The sequence below is a fragment of the Lathamus discolor genome, chromosome 2 (genome assembly GCF_037157495.1).
Source record: "Lathamus discolor isolate bLatDis1 chromosome 2, bLatDis1.hap1, whole genome shotgun sequence".
In the NCBI taxonomy this organism is placed as follows: domain Eukaryota; kingdom Metazoa; phylum Chordata; class Aves; order Psittaciformes; family Psittacidae; genus Lathamus; species Lathamus discolor.
The window spans coordinates 130,084,521-130,107,042 of NC_088885.1; the positions used below are offsets into that span (position 1 = coordinate 130,084,521).

The 22,522-nt window shown below is 42.2% G+C and overlaps 1 protein-coding gene and 2 long non-coding RNA genes across 4 annotated transcripts in view; 2 read left to right on the forward strand and 1 right to left on the reverse strand.

Moving 5' to 3' along the window:
- Positions 1 to 116: 116 nt before the first annotated feature.
- Positions 117 to 10,741, reverse strand: IL7 (interleukin 7). 2 transcript variants are annotated; one of them, XM_065668476.1, is made up of 5 exons: positions 10,279 to 10,741; positions 7,495 to 7,637; positions 3,611 to 3,697; positions 2,712 to 2,864; positions 117 to 1,226 (listed from the first exon to the last, which is right to left on the reverse strand). In XM_065668476.1, exons 1-5 carry the CDS (start codon positions 10,286 to 10,288, stop codon positions 1,074 to 1,076), a joined length of 546 nt encoding a protein of 181 aa, XP_065524548.1. In that variant the 5' UTR covers positions 10,289 to 10,741; the 3' UTR covers positions 117 to 1,073. The 2 variants fall into 2 exon arrangements, with proteins under 2 accessions (XP_065524548.1, XP_065524547.1); XM_065668475.1 differs by lacking the exon at positions 10,279 to 10,741 and adding an exon at positions 7,863 to 8,208.
- Positions 9,568 to 22,522, forward strand: part of LOC136008763 (uncharacterized) — a 109,700-nt gene continuing 96,745 nt past the window's right edge. The window contains exon 1 of the long non-coding RNA XR_010610230.1: positions 9,568 to 10,130. This is a non-coding gene — a long non-coding RNA (uncharacterized LOC136008763). The remainder of the gene's footprint in view (positions 10,131 to 22,522) is intronic.
- The window catches only part of LOC136008764 (uncharacterized), a 21,930-nt gene continuing 9,537 nt past the window's right edge, over positions 10,130 to 22,522 (forward strand). Inside the window, exon 1 of the long non-coding RNA XR_010610231.1 lies at positions 10,130 to 10,195. This is a non-coding gene — a long non-coding RNA (uncharacterized LOC136008764). The remainder of the gene's footprint in view (positions 10,196 to 22,522) is intronic.

A 22,522-nucleotide genomic window follows, 5' to 3' on the forward strand; every position in this document is an offset into this window, starting at 1 on the left:
CTGGAGGTTACATTACCAGCTGTGCTTTTAATGTGAAAAAAAAAAGCTAAAAGAGGACTAACGACACCCAAAACAACAGCCCAATTCCATAGAAGAAAATATTTTATTACCAAAGGAGTTATAATATCAAAGTAAGAAACTGCAAAAGAGTTATAAACAACTATAAAAATACTTCTATTCATCCAAAATTAAATATGAACACTTCATTAGTTAACTGCCAATATATTATTCTCTGACAATATTCACACATTTTAAGTCATGTATGTCTAACATGTTGAACACGTTATATAAAATAATTGCATATAAGAAATCACTATCTGAAGGTCAGACATTCTAGCTCCCCCTGCAGCTAACTCTAGGATAACCAAATACACAAGAATAGTGCTGTTTCCAGTCAGCTGAACAAACTTACATTCAGGAATCTCCTTTTTCACCTTCTATAGGTCTCGTTATCTTGCCTCTACTCACAGCCAGTAGAAGCGTGCTACATCTCTCAAAAATCAGTACCCTTCCTAAGTTTTTCATAAAGTTAACCTTTTGCTTATTTAACTTAAATCAGTTTGCAGACCTATTGGATACCCACACTGGAAACATTACTGCATAAGCAGAACAGATCCCAGATCAGCTGCTTCTTTGGTAAATTGCTCTTTTTAGTCCTTGATGTGTTTTATGTAGATAGTAAGAAAACAGCTACTTTTCCATACCGTTTCCTTCACCTGAAGCTTCTAAGATGGTTTTATAAATTGCAGTAGACACTTAAGTACATTGCTTTCATATGACAGTATTATAAACTGACTCAAAAGATCAGAAAATTCAGAGGAGCTTTTGAAGGTGGGACGCAGCCAAGTTCTTTGTTTCAAATGCTGGTCTTTTATTTCCATTTCTAGGGCTTCAGCAGCTTGGTTTAGCCATTTCTGTTTATTCCTTCTCCAGGAACAAGGTACAGTAGCTTTCCATCAGAATTCTGGCATAAAGTGTTCATATAAGCGAGCAGAGTTACTCAAGGAATGCATGTAAATGCAAAGACACCGAGTAATGCCACTTTGGAAGAAAAGACCAAGATCCACCTGGAATCATCTGGAAATTATTTTTTCAAATTTGTTCCAGCAGGATCGAAGGCTAGATATGTTTTCCTTCAGTTCACATAATTCATGGTTACATTTCTTTTTGCACTGTTCACCTGTTTCTGTATCTTTGTTATTATGCATATTTACCTGCGTACAAACCTGAAAAAGAATAGCTTGCATTGTTAATTGAGAAGTGCTTATTCTTTTCATACAGACATCTTTTAAACCAAACTGATTCCATTACATCTCAATAAATAATGGAGGTACCTTACACAGTAGTTAAGTCAGAAAGCTGGGCTGCCTACAGAATGTGCCTTGGCAGTACACAGCCTGCATCACTCTGATGTTCCCCCTCTGAGCACAACCCTGCTGCTGCCCTACTGAACTGGGAAAATGTGGCTTTGACAGATACGGAGAGCTGAATACAGAACGGACATGGACAAATATGGAGAGCTGAAACCAGTGTGAGCAGCTAAGAACATGTGTCCTCTGTCAGTGGTTTAAAACTTATCCTCCATTATTTGAAGGACTGGAAAAATAAAGCGAATTAAATTGTGAGCCAAACTTTGAAAGATATGACTACATGTGTGGTACCTTGAGACTGGCGGAACAAGGCAGACCTGTTCACAGAGGTTGATGCTACAGCCCAGTGTTCAGGATCTCGCCCAGAGAGAAGGCGACTGTGGCTCTTGTCCATATTCAATGACTGTTCATTATTTGTACCAGATTACTTTAACTGGTCTTTAAATGAAACCAGGCATCCACAAGGTTAGGCATGAGTTTCAAAGGTGGCAACCTTTTGCCTTCCATGATGTAACTAGGATAACTTTTATGGTAAGGCATATGTTGGACTCACCCCAGTTGGCTAAACAAAAATGTAGACACCAACATTACTTTGAAGATCTGGTCCTGGACTGTAACAGTTTCTCCATTTCAAGGGGAAAAGAAAGGGTCAAATGCAGCCATCAATCGAACTATTTAAGCCAGTCATAAAGAATTATATCCTTTGCTACCTGTGGAGAGGCTTTTTGACATTGGTCAATCTTTTTGTGTTCAACAGGTAACTGTGAGCCACACTTAAAAGAATGCTCCTCCTCTCTATAGGTCACTAGATTTGAGTGACACGTCAAAGAGCAGAGTCTGACAATGATCAAAAATCCAAATATTTTTACATCCAACTGTTCCTTTTGAGTTTGAGATATTGTGGTTAAAATAAAGATCAAAGGTATTATGAAAGTGAGAGAAATTCCCACTAATTGTTTGACGAAACAAAGCAAATCAAACATTCACCTTACGGTAAAACCCCAATGAGAAGTAACAAAGTATAATTTATACACTAGAGAAGTTAAAGTCCTTCTTCGCACAAGTGTGGTCTTTGTCTTCTACTGGAGAATTAACTCAGGTATTTCAGCACTGAACCATGGTATGTATCCTCACTCTGGACCTCCAGATCATTGTCTCTGTCTTTGCACTGGGCTTAATGTCTATTACAAGATATACGCTATATAGAGCAAAATTTATCATGCATATAACATGTTCGTGACAGCTGTGCCTTTGAGAGGTAGATGTGATAGTCTGTGTTGAAGAGCTCTAATTAATAAATCACATGCTTACAGTGAACTGCAGGTTCTCACTACCACTCACCTTTTCTTTTTTGTGTCTTTCACATTTGCACTGTAGAACTTGTAATGTCCCACATGAGACTAATGCTGCTCTCCATCTGAAGTCTTTGCTGATTTTTTGCTTATGAAAGAATCTGAGCATGTTGCATGCCATACTCTGTAGTGCTTCTATTTCCTGTAAAGAGAGCAAGAAAAATGTGTTCTGAAAAATCTGCGCACCTTTAATTCTTTATCATGTTGATCTGTCTTTTCTAAAAAAGCTTCATTAGTTACCATTACTTTATTTTGCTTTCGTACTGCCAATCTTTTCCAATAAGACATGACTAATCTGACCTGCCTGCCACCTCTTCCTAATATTTAAAGTATCGATTTGTAGTAGTAATAATAATAGCATAAGGAAATCAGCCGATGCAGTTCGGAAAGCACTGAATTACTTTTAGAGTCAGTCCTGTTACCAAGTCACGATAAAATCTGCAGCAAGAGCTGCCAATTGTGCTTTCTGTCATTTGAGACCTGCCCAAACAATTACTAGTAAGGCTTTCAGATCTGAAGTGAAAAGCTTAGCTAACATGAACTTCTGTAGAAGAATGAAAACAGATGTGAAATTTTTTTGTTTACTTCCACTGGCAAAATAAAATAAGGAAATAAGATTTCTGTACTATTTTGGATTAAAAATATAAAATAATCTTTATAGTAGGGGAAAAAAGCATTTCTTGGATATGGAATTCTTCATATTTTGATTTGTAAAGTATCATTTTACTTGACAAATTTTATGATTCCAAATTAAAAAAAATATCATGATTTGATTATTAAGAGGTAGCATTACTCTCTATCACAATGTAGTTTTAAGGGACCGGACTGTACAAAGAACCCACTTGAGTCTGTACAGTCTAAAGTAAATTTTGAGAAGTTAAATTTTACCTGAGTATCATTGCAGAAAAACACTTTGCTATTTTCACGGATTTTATTCTTGCAGCACCTGTCACGATACTCTGCAGACATATTTACCTGTAAAATATCATATATGTTTAAACATGGAAGTACTTTTAATCAAGCAAGCCAAGTTTCTCACTAAGAGCTGGTGATGTCAGCGCTAAATTGTCCTGCAGCACCTCCTCAGGGGTCAGTGTACAACTCTTGAGCTTTTCCTTTGCAAGCAGGCAGAGAAAACCCCAATTCAGCCCCAATTTCTACAGATATTAACCGATTCATACAGACTCACAGAACGGTTGAGGGGGGAAAGGATCTCTGGAGGTCATCTGGTCCAACTCCCCTGCTCAAACAGGGTCACCAAAAGCCGGTTGCAGGGACCACTAGATGGCTTTGAAATATCTCCAGGGATGCAGACTCTGCAACATCCCTGGGCACCCTGTGCCAGTGCTCAGTCACCCTCACAGTGAAAAAGTCTTCCGTGATGTTCAGAGGGAACCTCCTGTGTTTCATTGTGTGTCCATTGCCTCTGGTCCTGTCACTGGGCACCACTGAGAAAAGCCCAGCTCTGTCCTCTTTGACCCCTCCCTGCTTGGATTTATAGCCATTGATAAATCCCAAGTCTTCTCCAGGCTGAGCGGTCCCAGCTCTCTCAGCTTTTCTTTATTGGACAGATGCTCCAGTCCCTTAATCATCTCCATTGGCCTTTGCTGGACTCTCTCCAGTAGTTCCGTATTTCTCTCATACTGAGGAGTACAGAACTGGAGCAAATCTGTTCATTTTAAACCTTAACATTCTATGAAATTACTTGATTATTTGGAATTTGAAAACATACAAGAATATTTAAATCTTACACAGACATCAAATACAGTATTTGTCAATGTTTGTCTCAATAAGTCCATGCCCCAGGCATCTAAACAGATTGCAGCACGCACTTGGCATATGCACTAACAGAAGACATCCTAAGCAATATCACTTGTTGCCTTTTTGTGACCACAGTCTTTTATCAACGGTTTACTCTCTGTGGTTTTTTTCTTCTACTTTCACACTTGTCATCAAGATGACATCAAGATAACAACTGAACTTAACAAAATTCCTTTGCTTTCTTCTTCAGCCTGTATCTAGATAGCCTAATGCAACCAGAAGGGGTTTAAAACAAGCAGCTCATGACAATATTGTGTTAGATCTCCGCACTTAGACATGCATTAGACACACGTTAGACAGTTTAGTTCTGAAAGTTTTTCTGCAGATTTTTTAGGTAATATTGCCTGTATTTCAAAAATTCACCCAAGATGAATAGAACTTCATCCTTGAAGTGCTTTCAAAACCAAGAATTAAGGGAGTCAAATACTCAGTGAAAAAAGAAACAAAATATGGGACATAATGCACATCTCTGCTTGTACCACAACAGAATGAAGGTTTGTTGCAGTCACACAGCACCAATATTTAGAAACAATCAAATAAATAAATAAATAATCACCCTAAACCCTATATACCTGTGGCTCCATTTACTCACTGCTAAGGGATTTACTCACTCTCACTAACTCCCTCAGAATATCTTTGATATAACACACAGTAACCATTTTTGAAGGAAGTTTATTGGCTGTGACTAAAGCAACCAAAGGGAAATCCTGGCCTCAGAAAAGGCATTAGTGAAAATCAAATCAACTTATGGAGGTCAAATATATAACCCACTAGTTATCTCCATAGCTGCCTCCAAACATCAGGCTCAGGGGCTGAAGGTTCCTGAGTTTGGCTCTGCAGTTGCAGCAAAGTGCCTGGTGGGCAGTTCTACCACCCAAACAGCACTGTCCATAATATCTGCTGCTAAGTTATAGTGACAAGACTATACACTGCTTTTACAGAGAAGGGGAATGAATCTCTCTTAAACTGAGAAAAAATAAAGACAGGAAAATTAAGAAACTGGCACAGTAGGTGCTTGTGCATGCCTGTTCTATGATGTAAAATCTTCAGAGCTCATTACATTCCCATTACCTTTGACACACATCAATTAATTACAGTTTAGTTAGTTAGTTAATTATTTGGATAACCATTTTAGTTCTCATACAGTCTCCTAAAAAACTCTATCTCCTAAAAAAACTCACGTGGAATATTGTGTTCAGTTTTGGTCCCTGTATACAAAAAAAGATGTGGACAGGCTGGAGAGGATCCAGAGAAGGGTCACAGAATGGTCAAAGAACTGGAAAGCCTGCCATGTGAGGAAAGGTGGAGAGAGCTGGGCTTGTTCAGCTTGGAGAAAAAATGGCTCAGGGGAGACATTACCACCATGTTCCAGTACTTAAAGGGTGGCTACAAAGACGGAGATTCCCTTTCTACAAGGAGTCACATGGAAAAGAGGAGGAGTACTGGGCACAAGTTATTCCTGGGGAGATTCTGACTGAACACAGGAAAATTTTTCACAATGACATAAACCATTGGAATCATCTCCCCCGGGACATGGTGGATTCCTCAACGCTAGTCACTTTTAAGATTTGCCTGGACAGGATGCTGCGGCATCTAGTCTAAGTCATGCTTTGCCTAGAAGGGCTGGACCTGATGATTTTTGAGATCACCACCAACCTGGTATCCTGTGATTTTGTGATTTATTACAATTAAAAATAGACAGTGAAAAGGTGTCTGGAAGAAAGACATTGCTCCATTCAAATCCTTGATGGCACCCTGGGGCACTGAGTACATCAAGCTACATCTTACAATCGGGCAGCCTTTGTCAGAAATAAGATAACAAACTAAAGAGGATACTTATCTTTTTTAATATGGCCATGAATATTTTCCCCAACTTTGGTGCCTTGGTCAGGATAAGGTCATTTATCGATGGAGAAGTACAGTTCTTATTTCGTAATCTCAACAAACACAAAGTGATCAGAATGTTTTTGGAGATTAAATGATTGTTCCCTGTCCCTAAAAGTATTTTGCTTCCATATGAAGAGCTGATGTGTTTTCGTAGAGAAAGGTTGGAAACCACTGGCATAATGCTCTGAAGGATGGTGGTGGATCTTAAGTGTGAAGAAATACAACAGGTCCTGATTTCTCCTTTGGAAAAGCACCGTGTATCACTTGTATTTCATGCAAATAGATCTTGATTTAGGACTGCAAGAGAACGGTGAGCTCTCGTTTAAGTGACTAACGGTAGAAAAATCCCATTTTCATAGAAAGTGCCTCTTCTAATCTAGCTATGGAACATGTTTTCTCCCATGAAAGTGCTCTTGACAGGTAATTTAATTGTTAATAATTCATGATGAAGAGTTGGAAGGCAGGTTTTGGGCATTGATTGGTAAACTGTTATGATACTGCTTTCAAAGCTGTAATAAATGTGGCTGATAAAGCTAAAGATTTACAACTGAAAAAGAAAATTTTCTCTGCTGCCATCTAGAAAAGTTGATTCTTTGTTGACTGAACATGACACATTAATAGAGAAAATACAAATAAACTTTTATGGTTGCATGAATTTTGTGCCTCTGTGCATTTGTATTCAATGGACATCATAAAACTTCGGTCAAGCAGTCTACAATTAGAACAAAATACAGCTTGTGTAATGCTTTCTCCTTTTGATAAGAAGATGTGAACAGAGATTACTTCAGAAAAGAGTACTTTTAAATGTAATATATTAGACTATTTATGGCCAAATAGTACATGTGTCTAGCTAGATGATGCACAGGCACAAATACCTGTATCACAGTATTTGTACATGCAGACAGGAACCATCATCATACCCACCGGCATTCCACAATGTGATAATGTGTGATCTTAAACTGGTCTTTTATTGTATGTTAACATTAGAGCTTTTTTTATTATTATCATTTGCTAGCATCTAAAAATACTCAACATTTTTTGAAAGCCCAAGAGCTATTACCTACCAGCTCACGGATGTCGTGGCTTAGTATATTCTCATACTTCACACGGATTTCAGTTGTTCTATTTCCCATTGCACAACTAGATGAATTCACTGGAGACAGAATAAGGAGCAGTGGCAGAACCCGAAAGATAGATCTGAAAAAGGCTGGATTACAACAAGAGCAGTTCAGTACATATTAAATGACACAGAGTGCATTCTGTATTAACAAATAGGTTGTATAATCCATTAAAATAGTTTAAAAGGGATCTCTGTGCAACCAAATTACTTGAACCTTGAGAGAAGGATTCAGCTCCAGATTAAGACACTGTTTGTCTGTCTAAACTCCCTCCTACTCAAGGATGATTTAGCCAGCATGGTTAAGAGCCTTACTGCTATTGAGGTGACCAGCTACTTGCTGTCTACTTGGGCTGAATTCGTCTTTAGGCTTCACTGCAAGTGCTGATGGTGTCTCTCCGTTGACCATAATTGGACCATAACTACCTAGCACACATGTAGAGAAGTAAATCTTTTAGTCAGATAGGTATAGACATTCACCCAGTGAGAAGAGCTGCTTACAGAGTAACTGTGGAGTTGCAGCCAGGAAATGCAAAAGGGATGCCATGACTCCAGCTGCTACCTTCCTTCCTCTCTGGTGAGGATGGGAGCATTGAGTACCACCAGTCCAGCACTCAGAAATAGGCATCTCTGGACTTGGGCATCACTAGTAAATCCCAACCTCAGAGAGAAACCTTGAGTAACTAAGAAGAAAGTAATGAAACCTGACCACAATCTTTACTGATTGAGCAGCATGGCAGAAGAACACAGTCCCTCACAGCCCAGCCCAGATGGCTCCCACCACACACTGCTGCTTCGAAGCAGAATCTTTACTGCCTTTCCTGACTACAAAAGCCTTTTTTTCTCCCTACTAGATCACTTGTGAGCATGCTGGGATGTACACCTCTGTCCTAGAAACTGGACCGGAAAGTTTGTACTCGTACAAGCTGAATTCCAAAATTATTCTTCTGGCAAGCTGCCAGCCAAATGGGAAATCTGATGGCCCAAATTTTCACACCTTTTCATATACTGACCAACCAGGGTCTATTAATATCTAAAAAAATCTAACCTGAAGGAGCTAAATGGATCTTAACTAGATCCTACATGTAATAAATATGAAAGCTAGGTGAGGCAAATTTACGATCATCTTCAAGCTCCAAGAGCCTGACTTCCATAGAGCTTTACCTTTGTAAATCTCCACGCTAACTGTATCTGTGCTGAGCAAATTATCGATTTGTAAGACTGAGATTTCATATTTGAGAAGAAGTTTACCAAAAAAATGCAAGAACTCAATTACAGGACAACATTATCCCAATATGCCGTTGTACCTCTTGATCTCAGTGCAAAAAAAGGATCAGCAGTGCTTGTTTCTAAAGAACAGTGATATAAGCAACTTGGATCTGCTGCTTCAAAAACACTCTTTAAAAGACACAAATAACAATTTTCTACATTTAAATCAATCTAACAGACTCCATCACTTCAAATTGGGTCTGCCCAACAACAAGTAGAGATAACAGGTGAAAACTGCAAAGTCACTTCTGCTCATTTTTGCTTTCTCTGTACTGTACAGATGGTGAAACTTTTTTAAATTAAGAAAATGCAGAATCAAAGCAAGTAATTCTGAAAGAGATGTTGCACACTCCTTTAATTCCCTTGACCCATTGCAGGATTATGATGAAACCTGTTCCTAAACGAGCCCTCTGGAACCCATTAGATGAGTGTCATAAAAAGTTCCAGGAGCTTTCAACTGAAAATTGAAAGCGATTTTCTCAAAGCTGGATATGGTCAAAAGAAGTGGTATTTATAGTGCTCCATACAACCAGCACTTCAAAAGAAAGAACGAGCACATTACTGGTAATACCCAATCCCTTCGGTAAATTCCTGAAAACTCGTAACCCGTATCTGGAAACCCCCCCGAGTTCTCCCAGAAGAGCCAGTTACAGTCAGTATTCCAGTATTTCCAAATAGAAAAAAGACCCTTTGGAGGTTTTGATTACCACTCCCCCCCCCCCCCCCCCCCCCCCGCCCCGGTGCAGGGAGCCTGAAGCAGCGCTCCAGACGCACCCGAGGCCCGCTCCCGGCCGCCGCCAGTTGCGGGGTCGCTTCCACGCCGCTCCCAACCTCCAGCTGCTCCGGCCACCCGGCCCCGCTGCGCTGCGCGGCGCCGCGCTCCGCAGTCCGCGGTTGACACCCAGCTGTCCTCCCTCCGCCCCGCTGACCCCGTGTGAAGGTGTCGCTCCAGCTGGCGGAGTACGCGGGACTCCGCTGGCCCCAGGGCGACGCATCCCCGGCGCTGCGCGGTACCTCAGCCGGGCGCACAGGTGGCTGCGGTGAGCAGCGCGGCACGGAGCAAAGCAGTGCTTCTGCGCCGCTCGTCCGTCCCACAGCGTCCCGCTGCCTCCGCCACTCCCAGGTCCCGCTTCCCGCAGCGGGCGGGATGGGAACCGGGCGCTTTTACTTTCATTCTAAGTGGAAAACGGAAAAGAAAAAAAAAAAAAAGCAAAACTGGGAATTTCCGCGGCCGTCACCGCGGGTTTAAAAGGGCACCAGGAGGCAACTCGCCGGCACAGCAGAAGAGGCGGCGGGGTCGTCAGCTCGGAGACGGTAAGGACACGGCGCGGCCGGAGGCGCGGAGCGGCGCGGTGGAGCCCGGCTCAGCCCGGGCGCAGGTACAACAGGCGCCTGGCGGCTATGCCTGCTGCCCGCGGAGCGGCGCGGTGGGGCGCGATGCGGTGCGGTTCGCGCTCCTTACCATGGAACATGGTCCGTGGGGGGGGGTGCCAGGGAGCTGCGCTGGCGGCTCCGCGGTCATGGTGGCGGCGCCGCCTCGCCCATGGTGCCTGCGGCCCGCGGGGCAGCACGCAGGGGAGCGAGGGGAGCCGTGGCGGCCAGGCGGGACACGGCGGCCCCCGCCGCCCGCCTGCCTGGGGGGGGCGCGGCGCTGTCAGCGGAGGCTGCGGGACGGTCGGGCTGTGCCAGTCCCATGGGGCTTCCGCCGCAGGCAGGTAGTTTCACTTTCTCCTCCGCCGGCAGCCGCGGTGCTCCCCGACGGGCCGGCGGTCCGCGGCCTCAGCGCGGCGCGGCGGGAGGGTGGCCAGGCGCCGGAGGAGGAGGCAACCCCGTCCGCCACCGAGGAAGGTCGGCGAGGACCCGGGCCGGGCGGCAAGGACCGCCACCGGGGCCGGGGCGCACGCAGAGGAGAGAGGCAGCGGCGAGCTAGGAGTGGCTGTGGCGGGGCCGTGCCGTGCCGGCGGGGGTTACATAGAGCCCCGGCTACACGCCCAGTGCCGTGTGCGCGGCCAGGGAGGGAAGGATGGACCTTGGCAGTGCGCGTGGAAAGAGCCGCTCATCAGCGGGGAGGAAATCCTGAAAAAAACCGCAAATGAAAAACCGCACCACAAAACTCAAACCACCCAACACAGCCGGGCTGCGGAGGGGAGGCGCTCCGAGTCTGAGCGCCCTGTCGTGCTCTCAGCTGACCCCCGGTGGGCAGGGGGAGCTGGGGCTGCTAGGAGGGCCCCGCTCAGGTGGAAGGTTACCTGCGGCTGCTGGCATCAGGTCGCCAGCGCAAGGTTGATGATTTTCTGCAGACTTTGCCCCCCACCTCCCAGTACATCATGAGAAACCTAAGAGGATTAAGAAAAGGCAGCGAATGGCTCAGGAAGGTGTTTTAGTGTAGAAGCTCGTGTTCTAAACGACAGAGCTGCGGCCAGATGTGGTCTTCTAGGTGAATTCAGAATGCAAAACCTGATGCTTTGGTGTAGGTGAAAAGGCTTGGAATAAAATAGTGTATGAAATGACTTTGTAGCATCCCTTTCACCTCTCCCGCCCGACATGCTTTTTGAGTTTTGACTTTGATATCACTTTTGCTGCTCCACGTAAGCGGAGAGCTGATTCCAGAACCCCCCTCCCTTCTCACAGAGGTGCTCTTCCAAGTGTGGGGGAGAAATGGGTGTGTATATTAAGGAGCAAACATATGGAGTTGGCTCAAGATGTCAGCTGACTGCTCAGGATGGTTTCCTTTCTTTTCTTTGTACTGGAACTGTGCCACTTCATTCATGTACAAGGAGGTACTTAGCCCTCTTCACTCATGTTTGGACTAGACTGTTTTGGATTGGGTGTACATGTCTTGTTAGTTTTATTCTGAGGACAACCAAAAATTTCCAGATACTCTCCAGAAGTATTCTGACAGGTCAAGAGCGAGGGTGTTTCCTGCCCATTCAGCTTTGACCAGGTTGACTTTAGTAGTAATTTCACATCACCACTATTTCTGTTTGGGTAAGGCACAGCGATCGATATCAACACAGCTCCAGACAGGAGCAAGCACCTGTCCTTGCTATGTGCCAGGCTGGATGTAACGGATGGCTCAGATCATTAATCTGGACAGGGATTTTGCCTCACTAGTAGCTACATGATCTAGTTCTTAGATGTGTCTTTAAGTTTTCCATCTTTTTATTGTTTTCTTTTATTTCTTCTGCCAGATATTGAAACATCCCTCTGTGCACATTTGAATTTGCTGGTGTGTGCAGGGCAGAAAATGGTATGGGACTCTTTGGGAGAATAGCACCTGGTGTAGTACAAGCATATTTAAGACTAGGTGTTTTTAGGGTCTGGCAGTCAAAAAGCATCAGTTTCAAAACTCAGAAGATTTGAAAAAGATGCCCTGTAAAGATGCGGTCATGCAAAACCACTTCCACAAGATCAACTTTCCTTCTAGGCAAATGATTCTTCCAATTTCTAATGACAGCGCATGTGTGCTCACAAAATGAGGTATTTTACGCAGATGCTAGTAAATTGTCAGGATGTAAAACTAAAGGAAAACTCCCTTAGCTGTTTGATTATGCTTGTTTTCTGGCTGAAACATCCGGAGGACTGATAATGTCAATTTATAGTGTGATTGATGGAAGAAGCCAGTGTGGTAGCTTTACGCATTAATGGGAACATGACTCTGAAAAGTGATGCTGGACTGCTAACAGGAGTTTTGCTCTTTAGGGTCTTGTCTGCTAGGTGGTGTGATCCTAGCCCTGATTATATTTAGATCCCAACCATTCCCTGTTGTGTGACCTAACCCTGACTGTGGCATAGATTTATGATATAAATGTTATTTGATGTATTTTTGTGTGGAGGGTATTTAAATATTCAAGCTTTAACTATAACTTTTATGTGCTTTTTACAATATCTTAAATCATTCTGTGCATTTTATTTTCAAAGTACTTCTTTTAGTGATTTAGTAATTATCTTTTTCTGAGAAGATTACGTACAGAAAGTTCAAATGCAAGTCTTCAGAAAACTATGTTCAACAGATGTAATTGCCTATTTTTTTAAAAGAAGAAACTGAACACCAAGGATTTGAAATATTAAAAGAAGGAATTTAGGACTGATTATAAGAATATCATCTGAACAGCCCATTTTAATCAAGAACTCTTGAAAGGAGTTTTGAAGGCATAAAAGTTGATTCAGTCTGAGACCTGCCTAGTCCAAGTGGCTGCTACCGGTTTGCCCATTTTATGAAAATCAGTTGATGCCAGGATATAGTGAGCTCTCCCTCTGGAGTTGAGTTAAGCTGCAGCTTGACTGTGTCGGACCGTAAAACCTTTGGGGAGAGAATGAAACCGGAATATTTCTATAGCATTTCCCAGATGTTAGGCATCTCGCTTCTCTTTAATACCTTGACAATTTATAGGGCTGTCTGTTTTAGTAAGAGATATGTTAGCTTTACCCTGTAAATAATTTGACTAAGTAAAATTACAAATACGTGACTTCTGGAAAGATGTAGTCTAGTGCAGGGCATTAGTGCTAATGTTTGCTGTTTTCTCTTCCACACTGGTTTCAGAAATATGGTACTGTGAATTGCATAGTTGCAACTGAAAGGCACCAGTAAATTTATCTATTTGTCTATTATTCATCTATCTATTTATTTATTTTGAACATAGTCCATGATCATTTTTAGTATATTTTCCAAGGATAGGTTCACTAAACAAGTTTAAATTTAAAGTTCTGATTGTCTCCTGACCTGGTCAAATTTATTGCTAGAGAAGCAGCTATTTTGGTATTGCATATTAACCTCCACCTTAATACCAGTATTTCTGGGTAGGTACATGATTGCAAAGAACATGATTTGTTGCTAAGTTTCGGCTTTTGAAAAGACTAAGCACTTCTGGGAATGTTGCTGATTTTCCATAGCTGTGGCATGTCAGTTTGGGAAGGTCTTTTACTCATGGCTTTAGATTTTCCTTCAGGCTGTTTGCAGACTTACAGAGCCATTAGTGAACGCATTACTGGATAAAATTAGTTGAAAAGTTATAAATTTTTTATTTGATTTTGGAGTAAAATGTGCGTGCTGAGGTCGTTGCAAACTGGTGGGCCTCAGGGGAGTGTGGCCACTGTTATTGATGTTCTTATTTTTAAGAATAAATATGTCTAGTGCTTAAATTATTTTCATCTAACTGTGGGGAATGGGAAGAAGAAGAGACATATTCCTTTCTACTCCACTTTCTAAAAAAACACCCCAAAGCACAGGAGGACCCCTACTTAACTGGGATTCGGAGCTAAGTTTATTGTGCATCCAAACCTCCTGTTTGTGAAACTCAAGTCTTGGAAGTTCTAAACTTCTATCGTATTTAAGCAAGCCCAAGGGACCTGATTTTGTCTTTGCACTAGAACTCTCATTTTGTTGAATGATGGTTGCCACTTTTTCACAATTCATTTGTCCTGTCATTGGTGTGTGTGCTGAACAAAACCATGAACCAATAGACTTTGTTAACGCAGAATTTTATGTTTTGTTCACTCAAATGTAATTTACATATCTCTGGGGTCTTTTAGGTTTTGTTGTTGGTTTTTTTTTTTTATAATTCAGCATAATTTTCCAATGGAGGTTAAGAAAGAAAAAAAAAATCCAGAAAACTATTAGGGTAAGAATTATGGAAGCATGGGAAGCTCACAGGAAATTTTTGTTATCAAGCTGTGGAAAAGTTTATTCCTTCAATAGAAAGCAGTAACTATTTTATCTTCCTGTCTTGCAATGCAGGAAGATGCCAATAAAGATTCTATCATGAACAACATGCCAAATAAAGTATTTTGATAAACTGTTGGGAGTTTCCTAGAAGCAGCACAACCAGTGTTGAGGAGATGGTGTGGTATAAGGCAGTACTAGTGGGAATCAGGCTCCTTATTCCTATCTGCTAAGGGCACTATCCACATTCGAGGCCATCAATACATCTGAGAGCCTGGTCCATTGGTCAGGCTTTGCCCATGCCAGGCTGGTGGTGTGAGGAGGTTTGTACCCCTCTGGGCTTCCAGCTTGCAAGTCAGCTCACTCAACCCAAGGGGCAACAAACAGCCCTTGCCACCTTGTTTGACAGGCACCTGGGGAGGGTCCATCAGGCATGAGAGCTGTTTCTGGTTCATTTGTTGGTGCTTGGGGTGTGCCCACTACCCAGCCTTACAGTGCCTGTGGGTTGCATCAGCTGCTCACGTCAACTCTGTGGCAATGAGAGGCTTTGGTGAGGCTGTCCTCTTCACTGAGTGGAGGTTTTTGAGCTTGTTGTTGTCTGTTTCAGTTCCTCAGTTGAGGCTCTCAAATGTGGGAGAAATTAATATATCAGCTGGGACAAATCATGAAAATCCTGCTTGTGCTGTAGTGAGACACAGAAGAAAGAAGGGCTTGTGGGAGGTGGCTTTCAGTACGTTTTCTCTTGCTTTTCCTGTCGCAGCTTCAGAGAGGGCGGAGGTTTGGTATGTGCAGATTGTCACTCATACTGAAATTATGAAAATGTCACTACATTTCAGGGTCATGGAGATTTATTTGGTTTTGGTGCTGTGCTTTTAGGAGTTTTTCCCAAATTATAACCAATTATATTTTATGATTTCTGTGAACTCTTTTTAGTGGTGGCTCTTTTTCCACAATCCTACATATACAAGTACAAAAGGACATTTGTTGAACTTTCCTTTTACTTTTCACTCTCCCTCTCCACTCCCATTATTTATCTTCAGAAAAAGTGTTTGGTGAGTAATACGCGCGGTGAACTGACCCTGAAGTATTGCTCCATTTCTTTCTTTTCCTTTTTCCATCTACTTTTTATTAAAGAAGTTTCTCCTGATTTTAAAAGCAGGCAGAGGGTCACCCTAGGAAGTGACAGCAGCTTCTTCAGTGGAGCCACTGTGCCGGGGGTAAAGTTAAATAGTTGCAGTTTTGTAGAACCAGTCTACCCGAGGAATAAATTTCAGGTCTCAAATCTTGGAAATATATTGCAGGGTTCTAATGGCTATTTTATCTTTGCTTTGAATAGATATTAATTATTATTAGTAATTATTAATTACTATTATTAATAATCCAAATATTAGTAAGTGTAGGTATCCCATTGCAATCATTCTGATGAAGAGTTTAGGTCTGTTGATAAAGTCATTGAAAGACTTTTTTTTTATATCAAAGACATTTTTTAATTTCTTTTTTTAAATAAATGCTAATTTTAGGAAAGTATATTCTATGTTTTTCATGCATAACAAAAAGCTGACTTATTTCTCCAAGTGTGAAAACAACCTTAAATGTGATGACTTCTGTGAACTTCAGGTATTTTTTTCTTTTGCTAACCATGCCTTCCCAGTCTTGACAACTTTTATTTGACTTGCTTGGGCAAACGTGTTCAAATCCATGCACTTAAAAAACCTCATGAAATGCACTCTTAACCACCAAGGAGCTGCATTTTATTGCATGGTAGTAAGCTGTCTTGAAGAGGAAGTTTGTTCTTAAAATGATTTAAAAAATGCCTAAATGAACCAAAACCAGAAAAAAACCCAACAATTAATACAAAGAAATTGTTTAAAACAGGGATCTCTTACTGTAAATTTGGACTTTGTGGGCCTAATCCTGCAAGCCTAAACCCTGATTTCAGCAAGCCTAACTTGCATGCTTATTTTTAAGCAAAAGAATTGTTTGAAGATTTGAAGCTCAGGTGAAAATAGAGCATCTCCACTTTGACTCCTGGCATTTATTTTGCTGCTGTCTGGAGTTACCCCAAAATAATTCCAAGCACATCTCTGTCTTTGAAGATCCTCAGTACAAATGTGCCTTTCTCCCTTGTTTGCAGTGAGTGTGGGATCCGCATGTGGTTAGAGCGGGAAGGGGCAGTAAAGCAGAATTGCAAAATTGCAATTAAAATATGGGGTGTTAATGCAATTTACCCAGTAAGCATCACCTGGCAAATCAAAACAGTGGGTGCATATTCAGACTTAAATTTCTTTTTTGGCGGAGAATGTACACTTGAATATTACATGAAGACCTAGGAAATGTATTTTATAAGAACAGTGTGTAGGCACTGTGTACTGTGTTTTTAGTTTCATCGTAACCATTTTAAAGAGCTGACTTTGAACAGTCAATAGGATACGTGTGTGCTTGTTCTGTGGTGGCTGAGCCTTTCAGTGTGTTTGATTTTTGTTCTCTCGTTCAGCACAGGTAACAATACTGGCTTTCAAAGATGGCAGGTGACCTGAAATGGTGCGAATGTTCTAACCGAACAAAATGGATCAAATAATGATGTAAACTCTAAAACTAAACGGAAGAAATGAGTGGTCGATAGTGGCTTTTTAAATTTTTTTCAATGTCATTCAGAAATTGTTCAACAGTCACATTTTTCAAACTTACAGTATAGGACCAAAGCTAAACATGGCTGTCCAGACTCTCTCTTCCTCACACCATAGTTAATACTGTCTAATTAATCAGCCTTTAATAATCTGTTCTGATTTCAGAAACATATTCTAGAATGACCCACTGCATTGCAGATTTGAGTCTTTTTCAAGGTAGATTCCTTTAAAAAAAAAGCATTTGATTTTGCAGGAACAACAGCAATAACAGGCACAGCTAATGAAGGTTACTTCATTTTTATTATTAAATCAATAATAATTTTTTCCTGACTCAGCAGTTTCTAGCCCCTTCCTCTCTAGAAATCTTGAAGAAATATACTGTACAGCTCTTATTTCTTATTCCTGTTTTATTTGTTTGATTTCCAGGCCCATTTCTGGGCCATTTGAAAGGAAAAGCAAGTTGCTAGTAATTCACAGGCCATTTCATGGGCATTTTGGCACCTGTTTTATTTGATGTGTTTTTATATGGGTGCCGACAAGCTCTGGCATTTTTAGTGTGTGTCACACCCAGTGTTGTCTGTTATCTTGTCTGACGCAGATGATACAATTTAGTGCCTTTTTTTCTGTGTATGGGTAAGATTAGAGCATGGCTGTGAGCAAGGCAGCTAATGCTGTGTCTAGGTAAGACTGTGACTGGGACAGTTAAGGACATGAGCGGGGGTTGCAGGAGAAGGACACGGGCCTCTTTGGATGTGCTGGTCAAACTGGGCCTGTAAAATAGGCATGGTTTTATAAGGTGGTAGAACTGCCAGATCTTCTTCCATGGAGACAGAGTCTTGCAGACATCATGGCATCATTATACTGTCTTCAGCTTATATGCTTCTGAGGAACACCCTAGAAAGAGATCCCTGTGCCATAGGGTTCTCATGTTTCTGTTGTGATACCGTAAGGCACTTCTGGTACTGCTGGTGCACCTGCACTTGGGTTACTCCTGAGCAAAATACCAGTATCAAATCCACGTCGCATCCTTCTTGCACATATCCTGCCCCAACTCAATATTCCTGCTAATAAGGGTCTTGTTTGAATGCAAACATTACTCTGTGTTGCTCGTAACACAGCTTGTGAACCTGTGCAAAAAGTCATCCCCAGTGCTTATTAGTATATAACTAGCAGGTCAAAACCTCAAACATTTGGTTCCATATGTCTGGAATGAGGCATTCAGGACCCGTGCAGACAAACTCCTCTAGCTGCAGCTCCTGTGGCACAAGCTAAAACTGCTGTCACCTCTGTTTCGCTGGCATGTAAACCTCTTCTCCTCACTGGGAACAGCTATAATCAGAGCTCACCATTACATGTAGTTTGGCAAACGGAAGACATGGAAACTTCCTGGGTTTGTGTGCTTCTAGGAAAAGAAGTTCTAGGGAAGAGTCTTTAGGAGACAAAGTAAATACCAGATGTTCTTATTCTGGTGAAAGGAAAAAAAAAAAAATCTTTACTCTTGTAAAAACAAAGAACCCTTGACTTGTAGCCCTTGGAAAGGGTAAACAGAGGATGTACCCATAAAAAGTAGGACTCAAGGTCTCTGTGTGGCATGGAGAACTCCATTAATCTCATGGCTGCCAGTGACCATGAACTCCTTGACAGAGGCAGCCTCTCCTGCTGCCTCACCATACCACAGACTGGTGCTATATGAGTAGGTTGGAAAACTGTTAAAAAGCCAAGTCTGTATCATAAGCAGTATTTCAGTGGATCCAGCAGTATGTATGTGACTGAAAGCTAACATTACTGAAAGAGTTTGGACTTCAACACTGTGAGTATTTGACCTTAAAACTGTATTGCATAAAGAACAATATGAAGATATAACGGTGTGTGGCACCACTGCCTTCACCACCAGTTAGACTCCAGCTGAGGAAGGATCCTAGAATAACCTTTGGCCATGTGCTCAAATCAAGCTTATGCTGCTGGAAATCTGCCTCTCACTGACTCTGTCAAAAGAAGTCTTCTTAGCCACTGCCCTTCAAAGAAGCCCTCCATTGTCAGTAACTTTTGGCAGGCAAATTACCTAGGAGCCCAACAAGAAAATTTACACCCTAAAGTGACCTTTGAAGCTTGTCTAAATCTAAGATGGAGATCTACCCAGGCAGTCAAGAAACTGATGTGGTCAGAACAAGACAGGGCAGCCTTCTGCTCCCTGCCCAGGAGGTGTTTCCAACAGAAGCTTCAGGGAGTGAACAAGGCATTTTCCCTGAGGTATATCTGTAGAGAGTCAAATGGGATGCTTGCTTCCATCCCTTGGCTCTCTGACTTCAGTGGGACACCTACCCGCCAGGTCCTTCTGGTGCTAATTAATTCTTCTCCCTTTTCTAGGAGCATTTCAAAAAGCTTCGAGGTCCAGAAAAGTGAAAAGTGCTCAGGATTGTTGAGGTTGGAGTCACTGCTACTAAGCCCTGGAGCACAGCTTGGATGAGTGCCTTAGAAAGAACCAGGAGGAGCACAGAAAGGCAGGACAGGGCCAGACCAATTGGTAAACAAACTTATTAATTACTCAGGATTCATTCCCTGCCTTTTCAGCACAGGGTGTGCACCAGGATTGCATGCCATGGTGTGCCAGCCTAAGAATGCTGAGAAGGAGCCAGTTCCATATGAATGATAAGGTGACTGGTGTTCACAGGGAGCTGGGGTGTAACAACCTTCCTTTCCCAGGTTGTCTGTTGTGAGTGCTCCATCCCTGGCGGTGTTCAAGGCCAGGTTGGATGAAGCCTTGGGTGGGATGGTTTAGTGTGAGGTGTCCCTGCCCATGGTAGGGGGGTTGGAACTAGATGATCTTGAGGTCCTTTCTAACCCTAGCTATTCTATGATTCTATGATCTATGGACATAGGGAAGTAGAAGGCTACAGTATTTTCCTTTTCCCTCCAGAAACACTTTGTAGGAGCACTTTGTGGTTACCTTGCCCCACCACAGGCAGGAACTGAACATCATAAATATGGCAGTTTGCTATTTCCTTTAAAATAGTGTTTTAAGAAAACCCAAATAGCAGGAAGGTGAAGTGGATGTGACTCCCTGTGTAACACTAGTTATGAAAACGTTGGAGATACACTTTGAATAAACTCAAGAGTTAGCCTGTTTCTTTTTCCCTAGTCAGCTCTCCTAGCTGCCCCAAAACAAAATCAGGCTGGTGATAAACTCTTTCTGCAGAGGCAGCCTGAGACACAGGTGAATGCCCCGCTATCACAGCAGGAGATGGGCTGCATGGGACAGAGGTGGGGTCAGTTCATGACTTGCCAGTGCTGACAACCCCAGGGGTAACAGCTGTGATGAAGCTCTGATCACGTCCTGGGCTATGTGTGTCTGTCAGGGACTGAGCCACTGCTCAGCCCTTTGACCTCTTACGGTGCATTGGCATCACTGCCCTTGGAGCAAACAAGGAAAGTAGTTGTTTAAGGATAAAATGTCAAAACCATGCATGTGTGACACCATGGGTATCAGCCACAGCTAGCTCCCATGTACATTTTTGCTTGTGCATTTGACTGCACAAGCACATTTTGCAGTGTATTTGACTGGTCCTGTTTGAACAGGGGCATGAGACACAGGGGAAAAGAAGGAGGGGAAAAAGTGGATAGGCTGGAAATCACCCTCATCTTTCACCCAGGCACCTCTCTGCATGCTGCTGTGGAGGTGAGACAGGCTTTTGTTGTGCTACATGTGAAATGACTGCCATGTGCTGCATGTCAATCCAACAGTCAGCAGCTAAACAAAATGGTAAACCAAGTGTGAGATGTACCTGAAAAGGGGAGAGGCTGGAAGGAGGTTGCTAGCATGTATGACATGAGGAGCTTGTGTGGCACTATTTTGTGGACCCCATGGACCTATCTGGCACAAGGCTGTAAGCTAGACAGTCTGGAAAAGCTAAAGGTGCAATCAGGAATACAGGATACTTTGGCCCACAGAGAATGAAATTTCTTGTAGATGCCATGCTTACTAGGGGTGATCTGCCTGCTGGTGCTCCCCACAGTGTTCATGCTCTTTAAAATGAAATTGTCTATTTCTTACAATTTGAATGTACTCCTGGAAGTGAGATCTGGGATCCACACACAGCATTTACATTTCAATATATCTGTAATAAGTGCTGAAGAGTTAGGAGGTTAAACAAATTTACATGATAGAGGTATGGGGAAAGTAAATAAGGCATGCTCTTCTAAGATATCTCTAGCTTTTATTATTATTGTGATATCTCACAAATCAATCTTTACTAAAAATCTCTTCACAAAAATAAAGGGTTGAAGGTCTTTGTTTCCCTTCCAAGGCTATTTGGGGAGGAGGAGGTGGGCTAGAGTAGTTTTTAAATTGGAAAAAGCCCTCAGGATGACTGTAATGCTTAGTTTTAATTATATGTACAATTGATGATCCAACAGCTTCTTGGCCTCTGCTTTATTCTTGCGTCCCCTACTTTATTCTTGTGTCCCTTTACTTTTAAACTGAAGAAAGGCATGTCTGTTCCCAGCCTGACAATACTATTCATAGATTATTCTAGGAAAAGCCAAGTAAAAACAGGCTGGCTGACTTCTGAAAGGAGGACAAGTGCTGAAGAAAAGTACTTGTTAAGACACATGTATCGTGTTCGCTCTAGATGCCCACAGGCGGGATAAAGTCTGGCATGGCTCACACAAAGCATTTTTAATGTTCCAGTTAAAGTCTGATATGATCTGTCAGCTGTAGCAAATGTTTGTGTTGGCTTTTGTAGATATCTGTCAGTGTTTGCTGGCTCTGTCTGTGTGTGCAAATGTTAGAGGGTGCCCTTCCTTCACTCTTTGAGGGTGCTTGCAGTAGAACGGGAAAGAAGGACCTCAGCTCCGAAGCAGTGTGGAATACACATGGCAAATGCTCATGGAAAGCACCTTATTGCTCCAGATAAATAGGCTCAAAATAAAAGGTGTTGCATATGATGTAAACATTTCCATGCTGTTTCTCATGTAATTATTGAAACAATTTCCCTTCTTTCTTTCTGATGACATCTGAACATTTTGGTTGCTTTCCCCTTTCTGTGCTGTGAGACCATTTTTTGCCCTTTTAGGGGGCATGAATACAGTTTGATTTCAGAGAAGCATACTTTTGTGTCAAATATGCAAAAAAAAGTAGTATTGGTAGAAGTGCCAAGGCTGAAAGATAGTGTGTTTGATCTGTAGAGTGGTAAATTGGTAACTGTAATGCTAACTGAATCCCATAGCATGCACCACAGTGATCACTATGCAGTTAACTGCTTCAGCTAAGTGCCACGGTCACTCAGTACTGTCATGAACAATTAAAGTGGTGGCTATGAACTTAAAACGGCCACTGCTAAGTTTCTTCCTGATTGTTCCTTTGACATGGAAAAAGAAGCATGAAGATATAATTGTTTTTTATCTGATAGGTCATTTAC